At 36.5% G+C, this 23218-nt stretch overlaps 2 protein-coding genes across 4 annotated transcripts in view; both read right to left on the reverse strand.

Moving 5' to 3' along the window:
* LOC127841657 (uncharacterized) overlaps positions 1–23218 on the reverse strand; it is a 425798-nt gene that overhangs the window by 286274 nt on the left and 116306 nt on the right. The gene's annotated exons all lie outside the window — the stretch shown is intronic.
* Positions 543–21890, reverse strand: LOC127841659 (lipoma-preferred partner homolog). 3 transcript variants are annotated; one of them, XM_052370686.1, is made up of 13 exons: positions 21780–21890; positions 19406–19519; positions 18868–19086; positions 16152–16286; positions 14004–14141; positions 11327–11618; positions 10410–10576; positions 8378–8479; positions 7313–7380; positions 5844–5891; positions 5212–5342; positions 3983–4103; positions 543–3252 (listed from the first exon to the last, which is right to left on the reverse strand). In XM_052370686.1, the coding sequence occupies exons 2-13, from the start codon at positions 19509–19511 to the stop codon at positions 3121–3123; spliced, it is 1659 nt and encodes a 552-aa protein (XP_052226646.1). In that variant the 5' UTR covers positions 19512–19519; positions 21780–21890; the 3' UTR covers positions 543–3120. The 3 variants fall into 3 exon arrangements, with proteins under 3 accessions (XP_052226646.1, XP_052226647.1, XP_052226648.1); XM_052370687.1 differs by lacking the exon at positions 21780–21890 and adding an exon at positions 21560–21685; XM_052370688.1 differs by lacking the exon at positions 18868–19086.

Below are 23218 nucleotides of genomic sequence, written 5' to 3' on the forward strand. Positions count from 1 at the left end.
CACTGAACTTTAATTTGAACGAATTATGAAAGCTGCGATTTGACCCTTGAAGGGATACTATTTAGTATTTACATCCGCTACGATGTTTAAAACATGTTAGCAGACCATGTTTTGATGATAACGTTCTGTGGGAGTGAAACTTCTCTATAAACGATGCGTGAACTGTGCAATTTTTTAGGTAGAGAATTCTGTTGAATACAAAGACGTGAACAGTGAATTCGAAACTGTGTCACCATTCCTTTGACGGCGATGTGCACAGTAATGTATTAACCCATTTATGGTTAGTGGACTCTCCCATCCTTCTAAATTGGATCAATTTATTTCCAAAATTAGGGATGTCTACATGAATGGGTGACTAGGGCATAATTCCCAGTAGCTAACATGTGTTTACTTGTATGCGGTATACCGCAATATCCTTAAAGTATTATATGCGAAGGTTATGTTATATAATTCCTAGAACTTATAATGAGTAAACTTTAACATGTAAAACAGTTAACATCGGGCAAACAAATATGTTTTTCAAGAAAAAAAACCTAAACACATTAAGGTTTCGATTTTATTAATTAATATTTACTGCGAAATTTACATACAATATACTGAATAAAGCCTTAAAATAGGCTCGCTTTGTACAAAAGCCCAAAGTATATGGTAGTTCTATGTGCCATTACAACGAAGCAGTTTGAGTAATGATTGAAAACAGATCAAATATATAGGAAAACAAAACAATGAACACATTCACACACCTGACGTATTTTAAATAAAAAGGCAAAACAAGTAAAAAATATCTAAAAAGATAACAGTTACAAACAAAATAGTACTAAAAATGTTTACCATGCAACAGGTATAAGCAGATAATGTGAGTAAAATGTTGTCAGCATATAAAAGCATATAAAATAGAAAATATTGCAATACTGAGGGCTTCCAGTGTAAAATACATGATGACTTACACTACAGCACGTTTAAACAAAATGTATTTGTCCAAGAGTTTTTTCAGGTGTTGTTAATCAACTACAGCACGATTTAACTGTATTTTTTTCTTTTCCTGTGTTGGTAATTAGCACATCTTTCTTACCGATTGTGATGTTACATTTGTACAAACAGAAGATGGGGTTGTACTGCATGACCATTTGAAATACAGTAGAACAGACATTTTGTTGCACATTGTGCTAAAAACAAAAACCCCAAAAATATATCATACCTTACAAAATATATTTTTTATTTTTTTTAATAGAATTAGAAAACAATTCCTAAGAAATTGACACAATAATGTTTTGCTTGGAAAAGGATAAGATATTCAGATACGTATGAACAGTAGAAAAAGGATAACAAAAGTTTTACACTCCACACAATTTAATATTTGAAGTATAAAGAGACTGTGGAGTGCAATGTGAAGAATTCTAAAACTCAACAAATATGTAATCATTTAAAGCATTTGTGTGATAACATCAAAAACTTTGAATAAAAATATGGCAATTACATTGTTCATGATCCTATGTTAAACTATATTGAAAGCAATGCCCACTTTTATCTAAAACTCAAACATCAGTTATTCCGGAGGTATAATAAAGCAAAATGGTTTTTAAAAAGCAGTCAGAAAATTATATATTCGTGAGTGAGATATGTATTCTTTGACAAATGTACCATTTCTTAATAAAAAGCATACAAATGTACAACTTGCCACTGCATGTGTTGCCCGCTGATATAAAATTCAATGACAGAGGATTGATTTAAAGAAGATTAACAATAAATTACAGCACACAAAATTTAAATACAAAATTGAAAATGTGTATGTGAACCATGATTACTTCATGGCTTATCGGACTGAAATATTTATGTGGAGAGTTCAGCAAAAAATGCTTGCACAAATACACAGACATATTAAGTATATAGAATAATAATGGTGTTGGCAAAAATAATACAGCTCAGATCTGGAAAAAAACTTAGCTTAATGCATGTGCATGGTGTCATCCCAGGCAAACCTTTGTAATTCACAAATTTGATATTTTTTGCTTAAAGGAACTCTTCTCATAACGAAGATCCAGTCTAGGTGGAAAGCGTTCAGCCTGATTAGCCTGTGCAGGCTGAACAGGCTAAACTGGGACGACACTTTACGCACATGCATATGGCCTCGTTCCCAGAATGCGTCTCATTTACAACGTTCATATAACTACAACTGTGAGGTACATGTGTCCCCTGCATGACAAATATAAAGATGTCTGAAAGGAAAATAAGTTGATTTTTGTGACAGATTTTTTTCCAGTCATAGAAAATGGATAGTTTGACAGATTGTGCAAATAAAAAATTATATAGAACAGATTGTTCATTGCATAGTTATGTCTTAAAACAAGATCATTGCAACTAGGTATGGATTTTGGCTCTATTGCGAGGAACAAAAGCCTTAATAAAAGTTGCAAAGGTTCTTCAAACACTTGAAGGAAATATCAATATTTCAACAGTTCTATGGATAGTTTCCTGGTATGTTAATAAAATAAACAACAACAGGTAGCAAATCTAAGTTGACTTGTTTTATGGCATGTTTATTGATACAGCAAAGACAACAGTAACCGCTGGTTGAGAATGCATAAATACATGAAAAGTGAAAACAACAAATTAACAGTTCCTTTGAACTTAACCCTTTCAGTGCGGGAACCGAATTTTGAAAGCCTTTGCAAACAGTTTGGATCCAGATGAGACGCCACAGAACGTGGCGTCTCATCAGGATCCAGACTGTTTGCTATTATGATAATATTCTTTGAAAAGAATCGAAGAAAATGCTAATTTTAGAAATTCAGCAGACGACATTTTAGCAGACGACAAATTTCCCAGCATGCAAAGGGTTAAAGGGTTTATGGTGCATGTATTCATGTGGCAAGGACAATAGTTTTGTTTTTTTTACATTTCCGTAAAAAGTTTGTTGGTGCATGTGTTTATATGGCAAGAACAACAAGACAATAATTCCATTGAAATCTTGAAGGAGAGACTGTTCATACAGTTGGGATCATAGGTTTACAGTTCATTTGCCACCTTTGCCATGCACAGATTTACATGGCCTGGACAAAAGGTTTAGAGTTCAATTGCCAGCTTGGTTACGCATAAGTACATATAGCCAGGACCAAAAGTTTACAGTTCTGTTGAAAGTTTGGTGGTGAGAGCGTTGATTCGTCGAGCGTTGCACGTCTTGCACAGGATGTGGTCGTCAAGGGGATAGCAGCCCCGGCCCTCGGCCTCGGATGATAGAAGGTCCCCACAATCCTGTAAAGTAGAAGGGGCCGTGAGGGTTTCAAGCACGTCACTTTAGCCAGTGTTCATACAGATACATATTCATAAATGATATCACTTGTTCAATCAATTTTTACATAATACATGTAATACTAAGAATTAAGCACTTTTAAATTCATTACATATAAGAATAGTCAATGATACTGACAACTATTTTTCTACTGCCTAACTTCAATGATTACTGCAAGTCAAACTGTCTAAATGGCATGTCAGATTTATGAGTTCTGCTGTGCAGTTATCTGTTAAGTTTAATTCCCTGTATATTTGAGTACATAACACAATTTTTCAATACCAGTAATTATAAAAGATTTCAGGCCCCAGACGGTGATCCATATTTACACCAAGGTCAGATCACTGCCTATTGGAATATTGCTCAGTAAATTACATTTAAACCAAAAATGTAACAACCCCACACCTTGTTAGCCAACCTAATTCACTTAAACCTTGACACTCAGTTACGAAATTTTACACATTTTAGTCCCTAAGAAAATCAAATGAAATTTAAGAACTTTTCACTCCATCGAATTTTTAAAGACTTCAATTCCAACACTTAGATAATGATAAGCAGCAAACAGCATAAAGCCTTAACAGACTGAGAGTTTCTTGCAGGCTGTTCTGGTTTTATGCTGGTTGCAGATAGCCATTTTCACTTTGCTTCTGAGTGGGAAAGGGTTAAAAATATCAATTGGCTTATCCTGCTCACCTCGCAGCGGTAGCAGTTGATATGGAAACTCCTATCCATGGCAACGACCCTCACAGTGGAGTCCTGACCTTGCTCTGGCATGATGGGCTTCTGGCACACACAGCAACGCGGCGCAAACTTTCTGTTTTGGAGAATAAACATTTGAAATGTATTTCTTTCTATAGATATAAAGAAGACGAGAAAACTCAGACACATTTTAGAACCTTACTGACATATTTTCATTCAATAATGAAAAGTTGTTAGAGGGGAAAAACTCTAGCAATTGTAAAATTAAGATAGGGTAGGGTCAAGGATGAAGCTAAAAGGTGCTGCTTAAAGGGGTCAGGGTGGGCAGCTGGACCAGTCTGCGGTCATTTCCTAATAAATTGCTCAATCATAGGAATTTATAAGTTTTTAGCCCAGCACATATTTAATTATGGTTTGTAATCATATTCCTTTTTTCATTTTTTTTTGTGATTGAATTAAGTTGAACTTAGGCTGGCAAGATTAATTTTATGGCCAGTCAAACAAGTTAGACCTTGGTCATGGTGCATCCAGTATACCCCAAAACTCACTAATTTACAGTGGGAGGTACAATAACAACCACACGAATCTATTATTTTAAGTTGATTGATCAAGAATTTATGGTTTCACGTGTGGAATATAATTTTCCACTCACTCCATGACTCCAACTTCCAACTCCCAACTCTGGCCCACTCTGGCCGTTGACTTCCAACTTTGATACCAGATTTCTAACTATCCTTTAGCTCGCCAACAAAAAGCTTCCACTGACCTTTATGCATAAATATAAGTATATTAAGTACTGTGACAATTAATACATCAGTTTTTGTTCTTGAATTGGTTTAAAGAAATTCCCTATTAATAACTGTCATTTGAGGTAAAAAATTTATCTCATTTATCTCACGTGCAAAAACAAAACCATGAATTAAGGACATACTAAATTATGCAATTTCACAAGTATCAGGGCCTGGTTGTTGAAAACATTTACAGCCAGTAAATCAGCCATTTATTTTTATATCGAGTTATTGATGTGACTAAATGGTTAACCTTTTTTATTGTAAACACATTTATTTGCTTAAATAATTTGAAAATGTTTATAATGATTTTTTTGTTTAATTAAGTTTATTTTGGTCTGAAGTAAACAGACTTTCACCTCAAAAGGCTGTTGAAGTTTTGAGCAATTAGGCCTCGGTAAATGTTTGCAAATGCCTGCCACAAGAATGGCCTACCTGTGGAAGTCCTCTATGCAGTGTATCTGGTTTGTTGCGTCCACTGTAAAGGGGATGCCGTCCAGCGACTTGCCACATACCACACACGTGAAGCAGGCCGGATGGTATGGCTTCCCAGTTGCCCTTAGCAACTGAAATAAACAACAACAACGATAGACAATACAATGTGGTACTAATGATTGAAATTCCAGAGCATGGTACATTTGTAATTTGTATGGTAATATTGATCATCAGGTGACTGTGATGTAGCTGATGTGTGACTCCAAACAATCTGGGAAGCCTGGTAAGTCTCTATGCTAGGAACAATCTCAGTTTCTTCTCTTCAAGACAATAAGTACTGTTTTTACCAAGCAATCAGAGTCAAAAATGTCTCAATAAGACTAAGGCTTTCAAGAATATATATATTGTTAAGCTTTAAACGTAACATTTATGTATTTCACATTTAAATTATGGCACAGAAGATAGATCTTCTTGTCAATAAAGGACTGTGGCTTATAAGTAAAACTTTGGGCATTAATGCAAATCTAGTCCTTACTCAGCACACATTTAATACAACAATAAAATGTAGAAAAATGCTTTTAAACTCTTAAATTGTGCAAACCAATAGATGTGTAAGGTTACATAACACTCACTCTGTCTGTGATAGGCTTGGAACATATGGAGCACTTTTCCAGGGTATTCTAGAAAGGGAAGCACAATATGAGTCGTGTTCTGAGAAAACTGGGCATAATGCATGTGCGAAAGTGTCTTCCCAGATTAGCCTGTGCAGTCCGCACAGGCTAATCAGGGACGACACTTTCCCCCTAAATTGGATTTTTGCTAAGAAGAGACTTCATTTAAACGAAAAATATCATAAAAGCGGAAAGTGTCCTCCCTGATTAGCCTGTGCGGACTTCACAGGCTAAACTGGGACGACACTTTATGCACATGCATTATGAACAGTTTCCTCAGAACACGGCTCATATAATTAGATTTCAATAATGACTGCAGTTGCCAAAAAGCTGATTCCATTTTCTCACATTGTTTTATTACATAAAAGCCCATAAACACTCAATATTCTTGAATAGTTCGTACAATATTAAAAAAAATAAAGTAAACACATAAAAAATCAATGTTCCTTTTACCAAAAGCCATAATTTAAACACTAGATGTGGTCTGGTAACATATTTAAAGCGATACCAAATGCCCGTATTTTTTGTGTCACAATATATTCCATGTGAATTATCAGCTATGATATCTGAACATTTAAGAGTGAATGCGAGTTTGGATTCGGGAAGCGTCGGGAGCACTATGTAGTTCTCATGAATACGTCATTCTTCCGCCACTGTCTGAAGCCAGTCTCTTATTTGCTCGAAAATAATTGATTTAGTGGTGGAAAATTAACATGGAATATATTGTTGCACAAAAAATAAAAACGAGCATTTTGTATCTCATTAAATCTATGTAAACTATACTTAATATAGCATTAATGATTGACATTTTGGCTATTGCTTTAAGGAACACTGATTTTATATGGGCTAACTTTATTTTGCGAAATATTCGTTGATTTTGAGTATTCATGTTACTTTAATCTTGGCTGTTTCTTTTCATCTAAACTTAAAGTTTTTCTTAATCATATTCATATAATGCTATAAATGATTACTACAAATACACAAGTACCATTATCAACATTCCAAAGACTGAAGGAGCAAGAAATGATGCATATTGATATCTCTGAGCATACGAGCAAGGAATGATGCATATTGATATCTCTGAGCATACTTGCAAGGAATGATGCATATTGATATCTCTGAGCATACTTACTTAGTAACAAGAAATGATGCATATTGATATCTCTGAGCATACTTGCAAGGAATGATGCATATTGATATCTCTGAGCATACTTACTTAGTAACAAGAAATGATGCATATTGATATCTCTGAGCATACTTGCAAGGAATGATGCATATTGATATCTCTGAGCATACTTACTTAGTAACAAGAAATGATGCATATTGATATCTCTGAGCATACTTGCAAGGAATGATGCATATTGATATCTCTGAGCATACTTACTTAGTAACAAGAAATGATGCATATTGATATCTCTGAGCATACTTACTAAGTAACAAGGCTCACAGTGTGGTTTTGTTTCCATGGCATAGAAGGATTTCCCTCGTAACAAAGTACCTGCATTTTAAAAGAATGAAATGTCAGCAATTTCACAGTACATTGGATATGAAACAATTTGCATTCATTTACATAACTGGATAAAACAAGAGATGTGTTTGTCAGAAACACAATGCCACCTACTGCGCCGCTTTGAAGCCATATATTTGACATTTGACCTTGAAGGATGACCTTGACCTTTCACCACTCAAAATGTGCAGCTCAAGGAGATACACATGCATGCCAAATATCAAGTTGCTATCTTCAATATTGCAAAAGTTATTGCAAAACTTTAACCAATGTTAAAGTTTTGGGACACACACGTACAATGACAGACAGTGACAGACAGACAGGCCAAAAACAATATACCCCGATCATTTGATCCGGGGGCATAAAAATATAAACATATATTTGTATCATTATTTTTAAGTATGAAAACCCACCCTTTCTTAACTTTTGGAAATAGGGGCGCTGATTTTCAGCCACAATAGCATCATTTATAAGGGTCTCCAACAAGTGCTCCTTCTAGCTCAAACATACCAGCCTCAGTCTGAGAATATTAAGCTTTACACATGGGCAGATAACTCTGCACATGCTAATCTGGGACAACAATTTCTGCTTTGAAAAACCTAAATCAAAACTTATACTCAAGTTTGTATTTCCTACAGTATTGTTTGGCAGTCTAAAAGACATTATTTATTACCAGTATTTATACTCAGCTCAACATAAATATATTTTGGCCGTGCTCTGTGAAAAGGGGGTTTAATTCATGAGCCTACAGTGTCGTCCCAGATTAGCCTGTTCAGTCCGCACAGGCTAATCTGGGACAACACTTTCCGCTTTTATGAAATTTTTCATAAAAAGAAAGTCTCTTCTTAGCAAAAATCAAGTTAAGGCGGAAAGTGTCATCCCTGATTAGCCTGTGCAAATTGCACAGGCTAATCAGGGATGACACTTTACGCACATGCATTAAACCCCCTTTTTACAGAGCATGGCTCATTCATATAAGAGTACTCACCACAGCCGATACACACGAAGCAGGCAATATGGAAGATCTGGTCCATGGCTGTACAGCCGTTGTTCTCACCTACCACCTTCTTTCCACACTTTGCACAAATACCTAGAAGCAGAATGCAGAGAATATTTTATAAGCATCGTTCTCAGAAAACTGGGCTTAATGCATGAGCATAAAGTGTTATCCCAGATTAGCCTGTCCAGTCAGCACCGGCTATCAGGGATAACATTTTCCACGTTTATATAATTTTTTATTAAAAGACAGGCTCTTAAAAATAAAATCCATATAGGTAGAAAGTGCTGTCCCAGGTAAGCCTGTGCAAATGCATAACGCCCAGTTTTTCCAGGTGGCTCAAAAAAATTAAAAGATGTTAAATTTTACTTCCACTTTGGCTATATCTTTTATGACATACACTTTTTTTTCTCTCCTACCATTTTCTTGCAGCACTTTGCAGATATAGCTGATAAAAAAATGAGGTTGTTGTGATAAACAAATAAAATGATCTCACTGCAACTTTTATCTACGATGTCATTTACAGCAGTTTATTTCCTTACCCCAGTTGGTGGAAGGTTAATGACCAAAGTGACCTTGCAGAGAGGACTATTTCTCAGGTGACTATATTTTAGATGGTTGGCCGGTAGTAATGCCTAGACAACTCACCCTGAAATCTTTACATTTGGTTAAAAAAAATGGAGCGCTTTTTTTTCTAAATACAGAAAATGTTTCTCTAAATTTAAAGCAAGTCGTTTACATTGCATCTATAGCGCTACACTCGTTTAGATAGGTCAGTATTGACCTGTGACATTTACAGTTATTGCACACACCTTCACATGGGACTGTGTGTAATCGGCTGCCTGAGAGCTGATTGGCTGATAGGATTTCCACGAAAGAAGAATGTGATTGACAGCCGGCATCATGTCTTTGATGTTGGGCAAGTGGGGTTTTAAGTGTTGCACTACACATGCGTGAATATGATGCACAATAAAGACACACAAATCAGGACCAAACTGGCTTTGGACTTTATTATGGAACATAAAAATAATGTGGAAAATAATCAAACACTTTGAAAACTTTATAAATAGGCCTGATTGGAAAACTTATTGAGAAAGTAACAATTTGATTGGCTAACACAAACTAATTAGTGTTCTTACAAGCACATTATTTTAATGAACAAATTATCTTCAGGTGTAACTGATGAATAGTGTATTTTTCACACCTCTCATAAACACTTTGAAAATGATTGTCACATACAGTGCATTGTATCTGCACCTGGTATCAATATTCAGAATAAATTGGGGATAAAGTTTGTTCCTTGGTCAACAGATTTTCCAAATTTACCCCCAGATGGTCGCTTAATCCAAGATTTGGACACCAAAATACACACAATCAGCGATTGCTGGTGGCGTAAGACAAAAGTCACTTATTACAATATCAAAATAGAATGAAAACGCTCAGGGGCCGGGGGTTGGGTGGGGGTAGTCGCATAAGACAAAGGTCGCTAAATTCAAGAGGTCCCATGTATGAGATTGACTGTTTCTATAGAAGAAACAGTGATATGGACATGTACATTTATCTGAATGCGACAAATTCGCAGAATGCAACGCAGACAGTTGGCTGACCAGTTAAGCTAAGACTATTTGCTGCAATGTTGAGCTGAAAATCTCATTTATATCAGTTGGTACTCAATTATTGTTCAAACAATGGCAAGCACTAATTTTTTTAATCAAATCTGTATGTTGAGGTCTGCAGTTAACACTGTTATCACAATAAATATTGGTTCAAATAGTTAATACCTTTTAACCCTTTCCCGCAACAAGCTTGCAGTTTGTTCAAGTTTTATGCTGTTTGCTGCTCATCAGTATGTTAGGGTCGGACATTTAGACTTAAAAACTTGAATCTAGTAATTGAGGCCTTTAATTTAACTAGATTTTCTCAGGGACTACAAATGGGTTGAATTGAGTATCTGAGCATGAAAGGGTAAGAATCTACAATACTTTATAATTAAGTGGATTTCAAAAGGCTATGGCATGTTTACCATAGAAATCAGGGTCCTTGGTGCCCTCGAGGCCTTGCATCAACAGCTGTGTGAGCGCGTCCACCTCCTGCTCCTTGGACGCCAGGTTACCTCCCCTGTTGTCTGGCTGTAACCGTGACGACATCTGGGCGGTGGGCGGGGCAGAGCTGGCCGGCACAGGCGAATGTCTGACAAATGTACATGACTGGGATAAGATCAAGGGAATGTTTCCATTAATCTCATTGGAGAAAAATGAAGTTATATGGGAGTGATAACGTTGGAGGTTGTTGTTTAGTCAGCATGAAATTTTGTGGTTTAAAGAAAATGGATTTCTGATGTTGGGAAAAAAGAATTGGCATCCGTCATTTTGAGACGTGTATGTGTTAAAATTGTAGATAAGTCAACCCATTAAATCAACTCCATTTAATGAACAATTAATAATAATGATTGTTCAGTATTTATAATTTATGCTGTATGCATAATATTAATTTTCATTTAAACATCGAAATACCAGTTAATATTTGCTCATTATAATTATCATTTTGGTATTGTTGTATTGTTATGCATTTGTAATAATAATATTATCACAAAATTTGTGATCTTTAATATTGTTTTGTCTGGAATGTTATCTGATTTTCAATGCTATAAATATTTGATATCAAAAGTGTATTACTTAAGACCCTCAACTGTATATGATACTAATAGATAAACCCAGACTGAAATGCGTCATATAAGATGACCATGCTACAAGAATTTCGTATAAAAACAAAAATTCCCGTACTATGTGATAGGTCCATTTTAAGAAAATTTAGAGTTATTTTACTCGAATATCGAAAAAAGGTCTTTAAGTGAATATGATCATCTAGGAAACTTCAAATGTGTATCTGAGGAGTAAAGGATTAAATGACAGCTGGCTAATGCCTAACAACCTGCCATACCTGAGATACTGTGCCTGACTGGGGGTCATGTACCCAGCGTTGTCTGTCTGCCGAGAGTCCTGCACCTTGATCTGAATGGGAATCTGGGGCCCAGGCTGGTTGCGCTCAGACCGAGGTTTGATCTGTGCATACGTGACCCCCATGTCGGCTATCGAGGCATACGTGACCCCTGACCCGGAGTCCTGTGGGGCTGGGGTGGGTGAGTAGCTACTCATGGTGGGGTACGAGCCTGTCTGGGCATAGCTGGGGCTTCCTGACCTCATGGTGGGTGAGTAGCTGCCATACTGACCTCCTGGGATGGACCAAAAGTTTGATAGATTAGTTATATTGATGTTTAATATAAATTAGCGGCAATCTGGTAAAACCTGGCTTGTTGCATGCACATAGTGTCGTCCCATGTTAACCTGTGAAGTCCACATAGGCTAATCAGGAACAACACTTTTTGTTTTTATATGATTTTTTCTTGTAAAGAATAAGGGTGTCACGGTACTCCGTGGGACGGTATATCGTAATAGTCTCCCCTCGGTACGGTTCACCATACGCCTCCGAGTCCGTACGGTACGGCATTTTCCATGACCCATTTCAAGGGAAGTAACTGTAATTCGCCCCAAAAATGGTCGAAGTTAAATTGAAATCACCTCCAGCAAGCTTTGTATAAAAAATATGGAAGCATTTTGTGTTATCAGTAAGAACGTGGTAGGCGTTTATTTCATATAAACATTAGCTTTAAATCACGACTTTAGTCGCTACGCATTTCCTAAACGGGAGCTGTAATTTTGTGAGTACGCGTGAGAATTTCGCAAATTCTTTGAAACCATTAAAATTAAATTTCAACCACTCAAAAATGTGCTATGTCGTCTACGTTACGAAACAAGGTGCAATATTTGACTGGTTCTACGAATTGCGCTTGGAGTTTTTTTATGGCACAAGCAAAGATAGCCAGTTTGACTAGTTGGTAAACACGTTTTATTTTTAACTTAAATAATCTAACGAAGTAAAAGAAACATAAAGCAGTTTGTATTTTGTAAACATATTCATAATTTTGTGTTCATATTTAATCAAAGTTTTTGATTTTTAAATAATAATAACAAATTGTCAATTCATGTACTTTCATGACATTATATGGTATTTTGTATATTGTATGAAACATATATAGAGGTCTTTAAATAAAATTAAAAACATGGTTTTAAATGGTTTGTATGTAGTTTTCATCTGACGATACGTATCGCGATACGTATTGTATCGTACACACTGTACCGCGATACGTATCGTATTGTAAGGTGAGCGTATCAAGACACACTTAGTAAAGAAGTCTCTTCTTAACCAAAAGCCTCCATAGCATTAACAACATTCCTATACCTCCATAGCATTAACAACATTCCTATACCTCCATAGCATTAACAACATTCCTATACCTCCACAGCATTCACAACATTCCTATACCTCCATAGCATTAACAACATTCTTACCTCCATAGCATTAACAACATTCCTACCTCCATAGCATTAACAACATTCCTACCTCCATAGCATTAACAACATTACTATAAACCTCCATAGCATTAACAACATTACTATAAACCTCCATAGCACTAACAACATTCCTATAAAACCTCCATAGCATTAACAACATTCCTATAAAGTACTCCCTTAGCATTAACAACATTCCTATAAAGTACTTCCATAGCATTAACAACATTCCTATAAAGTACTTCCATAGCATTAACAACATTCCTATAAAGTACTTCCATAGCATTAACAACATTCCTATAAAGTACTTCCATAGCATTAACAACATTCCTATAAAGTTTTGTTTTAATGCTTAGAAAACTTTTTGAAACACAAAGTTAACATGCACAAAGTAAACATGCACAAAGTAAACATGCACAAAGTATACACAATTTTCAAGTGCACATCACTCTGAAAAATATATCACAACATACCCCAAAAATATCCCCATATATAATACAACATAGCTCTTTTTTTCTTATGATGTGCAGAAAAATTAGAGACTTGTTCACGAAAAAAGGTATGCATGAACAATAATGTACTGGTAATTTAAAAAAAAATTGCCAAGCTCAGAGGCACATAAATCTGCACAGAATGTTTCAAAATACACAATAATTAGGTCTTGCATTTCAACAAAGTATTTAGAACATATCTATAAATGTTCATATCGGAAGGTAGAGTTGAGTTTTTGACACTAGCAGGGTTCCCACCTTTTCGTAAGAACAAAATTCCCTGATTTTCACTGATTTTTCCCTGATGGAAAATAAAAATTCCAGGATCATAATTTCGGCCTATTTGTTGTTTTAGACACCCTCAATAAATAGCAGTTCCAGACATAACTAAGCTACATGTATACTACAAAGCCACCATAGCCATGCAGAGGAAAACATTTGCTGTTTTAATTGTATGGACATATACAACACAAGTCCGGAAAGTCTGACAAAACAAAATTCCCCGATTTTTCCCTGATTTCAGGAACTTTTCCCTGACTGGAAAAAGTGAAAGTCTTTTTCCAGGTTTACCCTGATTTCCAGGTTGGCTGGGAACCCTGACTAGGTTCACCTGGCAGCATCACAGACAAACTGATCATCTGACCAACATGGTCATTCTAGCCCCTTTTATACCCTTTTGTTATGGGGGTACATTTAAACGCTTCTTACATGACATACCTGATGAGGGGTAGACATTGGGCTGTCCCCCGTAGGTAGTGGGGGATGGACCGCTGTTGTAGACACTCTGTGTCCCGTAGTTTGGAGAGAACCCATAAGTGCTGTATGGGGTGGAGTGAGGGGAGGACTTACCACTGCCTGAAATCCAGTCAAATTATATGAGCCTCATTTTGGGAAAAAAGGGCTTAACCCTTTACCACTTAGATACTTATTTTGACACATTTGTAGTCCCTGAGAAAGTTATATTTAATTGAATACCTTTCGTACAAGATTCAAGGTTTTAAGGCTTCATTTCCAATTCTTAGATACTGATGAGCAGTAAACAGCATAAAACCTTAACAGACTGCGAGTTACTTGCAGGCTGTTCTGGTTTTATGCTGTTTGCACATAGCCATTTTCAATTTTCCTCTGAGTGGGAAAGCCTTAAGTGTTGTCCCAGATAACAGGCTAATCAGGGATGACACTTTCTGCTTTCATGCAAGACAATTGTTTAAGAAGTAGCTTCTTAGCCAAAAAATACTCTTTATTTAGAAAGTGTTGTTCCAAATTCGCCTGTGTGGACTGCACAAGCCTATCTTGAATGAAACACGTAATGCACATTCATTAAGCCCCATTTTTATCCCATCAATTCCACCTTACCAAATTTCTTTTGCAGCTAATTAAACAAACAAATAAACCACACAAAACATAAAATTACAACATACACATGTATCAACAACACAATGCTCAGCTAGCCCAGTTGGGACAGCGCTAGGTTACAAATCCAATGAGTCGTGTTCTGAGAAAAGTGGGCATAATGCATGTGCCTGTGTGCCTGATAAGCCTGTGCAGACTGCACCTCAGGCTAATCTGGGACGACACCTTACGCACATGCATTATGTCCAGTTTTCTCAGAACGTGGCTCAAATGCTCACTGGTTAAATCCCTGTCCCAGCCACCTTATTAATAATGGTTAACAGTTACAATAAGCTAAACCAGCAGATGAGGCCAAAAAAAATTAGGTCTGTTTCCGGTCACGCGACCGTGTCTCCCTAATCGGCGCCGACCCTCAACTTTTTATTGGGGTCGCCAACAAAAAATAAAAAAGTTTTTTTTTTTCCCCCACTTTCGTTCATATAAGATGTAATATCAAGCAAACAAAGCGTATATATACATGTATTTCTTATAATAAGCTTTAGTAGCCTTCCATTCTAGTACCCGAGAAGTAAAAAAAATCCCTAACTACCGACCCTGTTTTTTTCCCAAGGAGACCAGAAACGGACCTATTTTTTGGGGGCCTGACAAGTATGGAAATTAACTTGACTGTGTTATGTGACTGAAATAAACATGGAAAAAGAAACAAACAAATTTAAACAGCAAATTTATCCTTTGCCCCTTAGAAGCAAATTGAAAACAACTTAAACATAACTGGCATAAAACCAGAACAATGCGCAAGTGACTAGCAGGTTGTTCAAGTGTTATGCTGTTTGCTGCTCTTCAGTATCTTAGGGTTGGAAACTAAGCCTTTAAAACTTATATCTATAATATTAAAAAATAGTCTTTAATTTACCATAATTTGATTTTCTAAGGAACTACAAAAGCGTCCTAAAGCATATCTGAGTAGTAAAGGGTTAAAGCTTGCTTTATCCTTTACTAACCCTTTACCACTTAGATACAAATTTTAAAGCATGTTTAGTCCCTTAAAAAGTTGCATTTAATTAAAGACCTTTCTTACAAAATTATAGTTTTAAAGGCTTCAACTTCAACCCTTAGTTACTGACAATCAGCACACAGCGTAAAACCTGAACAGACTGCGAGTTACTCCCAGGCTGTTCTGCTTTTATGCTGTTTGCACATAGCCATTTTCAAATTGCTCCTGACTGGGAAAGAATTGGGTCGCATTCTGAAAAAACTGGGTTTAATGCATGTGCATACAGTGTCGTCCCAGATTAGCATGAGCAGTCCCCACAGGCTAATCAGGGACGACACTTTCCGCCTAAATTGGATTTTTGCTAAGAAGACACTTCATTTAAACAAAAAATGTCATAAAAGCGGAAAGTGTCGTTCCTGATTAGCCTGTGCGGACTGCACAGGCTAATCTGGAACAACACTTTATGCACATGCATTATGCCCAGTTTTCTTAGAACACGACTCAATTGATCTACTCACTGTCTGTGCTCTGCACGCTGTAGGTGGCCTGTTTGACCTCTCTCTCATAGCGCCCTGATGGCTGCACCAGGGTCTGCGCCTCCTGCTGCCGGCTCTCGTAAGATGACATGCCTGGACTGCTGTACTTGGTGTAACCTGAAGAATTGTTAGTAATTTGTAGCCAACAGTGTTAACATGGATCATGAAATTCTAAAACCTCAAAAAATAACACTGTAATCACTGTAAGTTTTCAAAAACTTCAAAATAATAATTTGTGTCCAAAAATTTAGATAAGATAAATATTCAAAGACTACAGGTGTACACAAATTTGGAGACAAAAAAATAAGGTATCCGTAAAATAATAGACACTCTAAAAAACATTGGATACAGGTATGCAATATGTTTACTTTCCACAATCGAAAGAAGTTTTAAGTCAAATTTTGACAATTTAAAAAAGTTTGCAACTCATTTTTTTCCCCAAAAAAGACTTTTCTAAAAGCATCAGTCATTACATGTACATCAACATGAATGAGATAATTCTGATATCTAATTTATGTTCTCATTTTATGAATGGTTTAGTAAACCAGACTTTGACAGTTTTGCAGGCAATGCAGGATCGAGTCACTAAGAGGCAAGCTCGTACAAAGCTATACTAAGGACAGTGCATTACAACCTTCACAGTAATGGCCCATTAATTGTACATGTGTAAAATTCCACAATTAAATTCAATTTGTCATAATGAGCCTTGTTCTGAGAAAACTGGGCTTAATGCATGTGCGTAGTGTAATCCCAGATTTGCCTGTGCAGTTCGCACAGGCTAATCAGTAACCAGGGACGACACTTTCCGCCTAAACTTGATTTTCGGTAAGGAGGGGCTTCCTTGAAACTAACAAGGGCTGTTTGTAAAACATGCATGCCCCCCTATATGGGCTATAAGTTGTAGTAGCAGCCATTGTGTGAATACGTTTTTTGTCACTGTGGGTGGTGGTGGTGGTGGTGGTGGTGGGGAGGGAGGAGGAGGAGGAGGAGGAGAGAAGGAGGAGGAGGAGTGGTAGTAGTAGTAGTAGTAGTAGTTGTTGTAGTAGTAGTAGAAGTATTAGTAGTAGTATTAGTAGTAGTAGTAGTAGTAGTAGTAGTAGTAGTAGAAGTAGTAGTAGTAGTAGTAGTAGTAGTAGTAGTAGTATAGTAGTACTCGTAGTAGTAGTCGTAGTCGTAGTAGTCGTAGTAGTAGTAGTCGTAGCAGTAGTAGTAGTAGACTCGTAGTAGTAGTAGTCGTAGTAGTAGTACTAGTCTCGTAGTAGTAGTAGTAGTTGTAGTAGTAGTAGTCGTAGTAGTAGTAGTCGTAGTAGTAGTAGTAGTAGTAGTATAGTAGCAGCAGTAGTAGTAGCAGTAGCAGCAGGCATTACAATACCAAAATACCAATACTTAGAATGATCAAATGGAAAAGGTAACCTAGCACTGGCAGTAAATATGGGGCTCATTTACAGGTCAGATTTGGAATCTCTGCTGTAAAATGAGATTTTAAATGAATTAAAGGGAGGCAAATGCTGTAACAAAAAGAACATGCATAAACGGTAGTTGTTTCCCTTGTTTGAACCATGCTAAATCCTTAAATTGCCTATTTCCAGTAACTGTGACCTTCACCTGTGACCTTTGACCTAGTGACCTCAAAATCAATAGGGGTCATCTGCGTGTCATGATCAATGTACCTATGAAGTTTCATGATCCTAGCCCCAAGCGTTCTTGAGTTATCATCCGGAAACCACCTGGTGGACGGACCGACCGACCAACCGACCGACATGAGCAAAGTAATATACCCCCTCTTCTTCGAAGGGGGGCATAAAAATACCATAAAAGCGGAAAGTGTCGTTCCTAATCTTGCACATGCATTAAGCCCAGTTTTCTCAGAACACGTCTCATATGTATAAGTCCATAATAAAATCCAATTTGTCATAATAATTAAGTGGAAATAGCTGCTTACAGTCAGTAATGCTTATCGCGAAATTAAAACATACTATTGAACATCAATTACAGACATTCAATATAATCATTCAATATAATTGACACAGGATGCAATACACATTTAATTTCCTGTATCTTTCCATGGAAAAACGACAATACACTTAAGTACACTTGACTTGTTAACAATGACTACCAAACTTTAATTAATTCAAGCCGTGATATATCCATTTACTAAAATAAACAGTATGATAAAAGTTAGTATGTCAAGAACATCTTGTACATGTATGTCCCCACATAAACCAGGGGTGTGCTTTCAGAACCACATTAAGGGAGTAAATTCTGTACTCCCACCCTCCTCCCAAACAGGGTTCAATCAAACTCTTCATATGAGTCACATTCTGAGAAAACTGGGCATAATGCATGTGCGTTAAGTGTCACTCCAGATTAGCCTGTGCAGTCGGCACAGTCTAATCAGGGATGACACTTTCCGCCTAAAATGGATTTTTGCTAGCCTAAGAGGAGACTTCATTTAAACGAAAAATATCATAAAAGCAGAAAGTGTTGTCCCTATTAGCCTGTGCGGATTGCACAGGCTAATCTGGGACGACACTTAACGCACATGCATTATGCCCAGTTTTCTCACGACTCATATGTAAATAGATCCAGCAAAGTTGATACCTTAACATAAGTTTGACATTGAAATGGAGAAAATCAGCTTTAAGGTCAGATTCACACCATTTCACACCAAGTTTTCACACAATTTCAAAAATCATACCGCTGGATCGTGAATACATTGGTTCTCGTGTATACTCGTTAGATGATGACATGGGTGGGGGCGGGAAGTCGTCGTCCTGTATCTCATGGTAGATACTTTCCTTGCTCTCAAGGGGTGGGGGCGGGTAGTGATGGTCTGCATAGGACGAGGTGGGTGGGGGAGGGGGCGGGGGGAAGAAATCTTCGGGCTTGTCATTGTAGCCACGATACGGGGCAGGACCTGAAAAAGCATCAAACTTAACAATATAAAGTTCTACCACTATTTACTCAATTAGATCAGTGCTTCCCTTAGAACATTTAGTGCCAAGTGTTATAAAATTTGACATCTGCTGATGGATTGATTTGGATCATCAGCTGAATTCAAATGTTGCATTAAGTTGTTAAATCGAGGGTCAAAATTCCTTAAAAATACTAGATTCTAGACGCCTAGGCATTCAGTATTTCTGCTACATAAGTATTTCAGCAACAAACGCCTCGATTTCAAACAGTAATATGAAGTGATTAAAGCTTGTCTTACTCTCCTGGTTACTGGGGCCTACCTGCTCTGTATGTAGATGTGGGCTTCTTTGCTACAGGGGGAGGGGTGATCTGACTGCGTGATTCATGCATCGTCATCCTCTGGAACTCCTGGCTGGCTAGATCCATGGTTCACGCTGAAAAAGACCAAGTTCTATGGCAGTATTTTTAAGTACATTGTTCACCTTACAACCAAGTTCTATGGCAGTCAGTGTTTTTAAGTCCATTGTTCACCTTAAGACCAAGTTCTATGGCAGTGTTTTTAAGTCCATTGTTCACCAGAGGTTTTTCAGCACTGTCTGCACCTTCGGAAAACGGAGGCACTCCCAAAGCAAACAGACCCGATCCCAAACCGAAATTATACAAAAAAATCCCAATTTCCAAAAAAAAAAAAATAATTTTTTTTAAAGAATGAAGTGTCTTATAACCAGTGTTTGTTTTGGTAAAAAATATCTGCTATAAGGTTTTGACTGTACAGTTTTTATCTCAGAGTGTAACTGTAACTGAAAAACAAAACTGCAGTACTTGAATAAACGTTGAACATGCCCAATATTGCGTCTATTTATATAAAGAAGACAAAATAACAAATAAAGACAAGTTTATTTGTTAAACCACTGAATTATTTAAGCATGATAAATTCAAAAAAAATTCCCAAATGAGCCGTTTCATCGAAGCAAAAATTCCTAAAATGGCCAATTTTGTCGATAAAAAATTCCCAATTTGGTCAGACTCCTTTTCCCAAAATAGGCACACAAACCCCTGGTTCACGCTGAAAAGACAAGTTCTATGGCAGTGTTTTTAAGTCCATTGTTAATGCTGAAAAAGACAAGTTCTATGGCAGTGTTTTTAAGTCATTTGTTCAGGCTAAAAAGACAAGTTCTATGGCAGTGTTTTTAAGTCCATTGTTCACCTTAAGACCAAGTTCTATGGCAGTGTTTTTTTTCAGTCCATTGTTCATGCTGAAAAGACAAGTTCTATGGCAGTCAGTGTTTTTAAGTCCATTGTTCACGCAGAAAAGACAAGTTCTATGGCAGTGTTTTTAAGCCCATTGTTCACCTTACAACCAAGTTCTATGGCAGTGTTTTTATGTCCATTGTTCACCTTAAGACCAAGTTCTATTGCAGTGTTTTTAAGTACATTGTTCACGCTGAAAAAGACCAAGTTCTATGGCAGTGTTTTTCACCATTTAGGTACCAGGGCTGAGGAAAATTGCTGTGTTTTGTCTAAAATGGGGAAATTACTGTTGTTTATTTTTTGCTAACAAAGATTAACAAATTTGGAATAAGATTGCAATATTAAATTTACTAAGGTTCAACTTATAGAGATGGATGGAAGATGAATAATATGTTGAGACTACTTTTTTTTATCTTCAACTGCGAATGTTTAGGTCCCATTTTGGGAAAAATATATACTTTTTTCTATTGGGAATAGGGTCCGAAAAAAAAACACTGTATTTTTTTGGTACCTTAAAGAGGTCTAAAAAGTGTTTTTACAAGTTTTCCTTTGATTCTGCATTCAATGACTCGTAAATAACACTCCTCTATAAATGGTGGTTCAAGGTTGATGGTTTTATATGACGAGGCCCAGCGGATCCCTAAAAAATCTCTGATTTGCAGAGACAAGTTTTTACAATGTTGAAATATTTATAAATCTCTAACACTGTTTTCTTATTAGGCACTTGCGGTATAGTAAGGTATTGTACAGTATAAATGACTTACAAATATTGGAAGCAAAATAGAAATCACTCAATATGAAAAATACCCAAGATCCCCAAAAATGATCCCTTCAGATTGTCTTGGATAAGTTTAGGGAGGTCTGGATGGACCAATTCATTGAATGCGATGGCCAGTCATTTTGATTTCCAAGTCTGTGTATTAAACGAAAGATGATAACAAATCATACATTACAAACATTCACACTGAAAGCAAGAACAACTTCATGATGGTTCCCAACCTAAAAGCAGTTTATTTATGTTTTAAATGTGATTTAATTTATGGACTTCTCCGACCTAGTAAAACAGTATATCTTTTTAATTCAATTTGAAATAAACACATCGTACCAATAGTCTGAATAAGTGAAAATAAATTTACTAAATTATAATAATCATAAGTGAAAAACAACATATCATATGAACTTTAATATATGAATAGCTATACCAATAATAACTTATTAATTACCGTAACACTGTCAAATAAATCGCCGTGTATAAGAAATTGTTGATGATATCGCTGTTACAATCGAACATTGCAGTTTCAGCTTAAGATAAAAATGACAGATTGTTTATTTCACCCCACCCACTCAATTCCCCACACGCAAATTGAATGTTTATATGAACAGGAAGAATTGTTGACATCAACTGTCACTTGAATAAATCTGCGTAAGAAAAATAATACTTACATATCAATTAATTCAACTTAAACCTATATGAAATGCGTTTAAATCCAATAAATATACACTAACAATATTTAGCTAATCGACTCCATAAATGGAGCTGTGACGTCACTTCCGTTATATTAGGTTCAGGTATTTGACCCCGTGAGCAGGTAAAATATTTTGTGAATGAGTTTCATAGTAAAATTACGTCATGGCGTCTGGCTTATATGTGGGGAATGAACAAGATCGGTGAATATCAAAGCACGTTAAGCAGTTAAATTTTCATTTGCGCTTTGTTGAAAAATGTTGTAGATGTTGAATTTAGTCCTAATAGATTATAGACTAATGTTTACTCAAGAAAGAATTAAACGGTATTAAATACGGCGAGTTGAATAACAATAAATAATGCACCATCCAATCTGGAAATGGGAATGGAAAAAGAAATTTATTGCAGACCGCTGCCATTAGCTAGATTTTTAGTTCAAGCTCGAGATCTGACATGAATCTTATTACTCGTGTTCGTCCGCCATTCACAGAATAAAACTAGAGGGATCTTCGAACGATATGTTCGATAGATTTATGTTGTTGTTGTGTTTGGCAGCAAAATATACCAATACATTTTTGAATTAAAATAAGGTTTGAAAGCAGCATGGTCCTGTTAAGATAATCCATGGGAAAAGTTATCACAATACATAGATAACATACTTTTTACCAGTTTTATATTGCAATTTATGTTGTCGCTGAAATGACTTTATTCTTAGTATGATTTGTATGTGTCACATGTAAAGATATGGACTACGGCAAATAAAAAAGAACAACTCGTTAAAAGAAACCCCAAAGGCATGTTATACTTTAAACTTAGTTATGTTATGTTGTTGTGTGTCTATTTCGAAGTTTACGAGAAAATTCCGCGCCTGAGACTGCGCGCTATGTTTCCCTGCACTCCTACCTAATGAACGTAATAGACTCACGACCGTTGAGACGAAATTTAAATGATTGCTGCAATAGTATCAGCCTGTCGAGAGATGCCTTACATAGAGCAAAAGACTTATCACTGTATCTAATACTGTTCTCCCGTAAATATTGGGAGGCGACCGGCGCCCACACCGCCCGTTGGCCGACCCCCTTGAAGTAAATTATACAGTAAGACAATTTTATAGATATTAAGTTATTACTAATTTAATGAAAAATATATATTTGTTTTTAACATAAATTGTCTCACTACGTACAGAATTATAAGATACAATAATCTCATTGGCTGTCTGTTTCCGTGATATAGTTGTAAACTCTGGCTTCACAGCCCGACAGAGGGTTCGCAGGTTTCATCTCCAGGTACTACACGTTTGTTTTTTATTTATTTAATTGTTCGCAATATTTAAACCTCGGTCACAGATAATCCGGTCGCCGGCCAATGTGTTCGATCTCCAGGCATCGGGAAGACTGGACACGTCGGAGCCGTCCGA

This window comes from Dreissena polymorpha, chromosome 8 (assembly GCF_020536995.1).
Source record: "Dreissena polymorpha isolate Duluth1 chromosome 8, UMN_Dpol_1.0, whole genome shotgun sequence".
NCBI classification, from domain to species: Eukaryota; Metazoa; Mollusca; class Bivalvia; order Myida; family Dreissenidae; genus Dreissena; species Dreissena polymorpha.

What these genes read in the sequence shown, in the direction of transcription:
- LOC127841659 (XM_052370686.1), bottom strand. Translation starts at nt 19,511, where the DNA reads ATGGATCTAGCCAGCCAGGAGTTCCAGAGGATGACGATGCATGAATCA. An exon ending in CAGCGTGCAGAGCACAGACA is followed by an intron (nt 14,142 to 16,151) that starts GTGAGTAGATCA and finishes ACTGGATTTCAG; the next exon opens with GCAGTGGTAAGTCCTCCCCT. An exon ending in AGTCAGGCACAGTATCTCAG is followed by an intron (nt 10,577 to 11,326) that starts GTATGGCAGGTT and finishes TACATTTGTCAG; the next exon opens with ACATTCGCCTGTGCCGGCCA.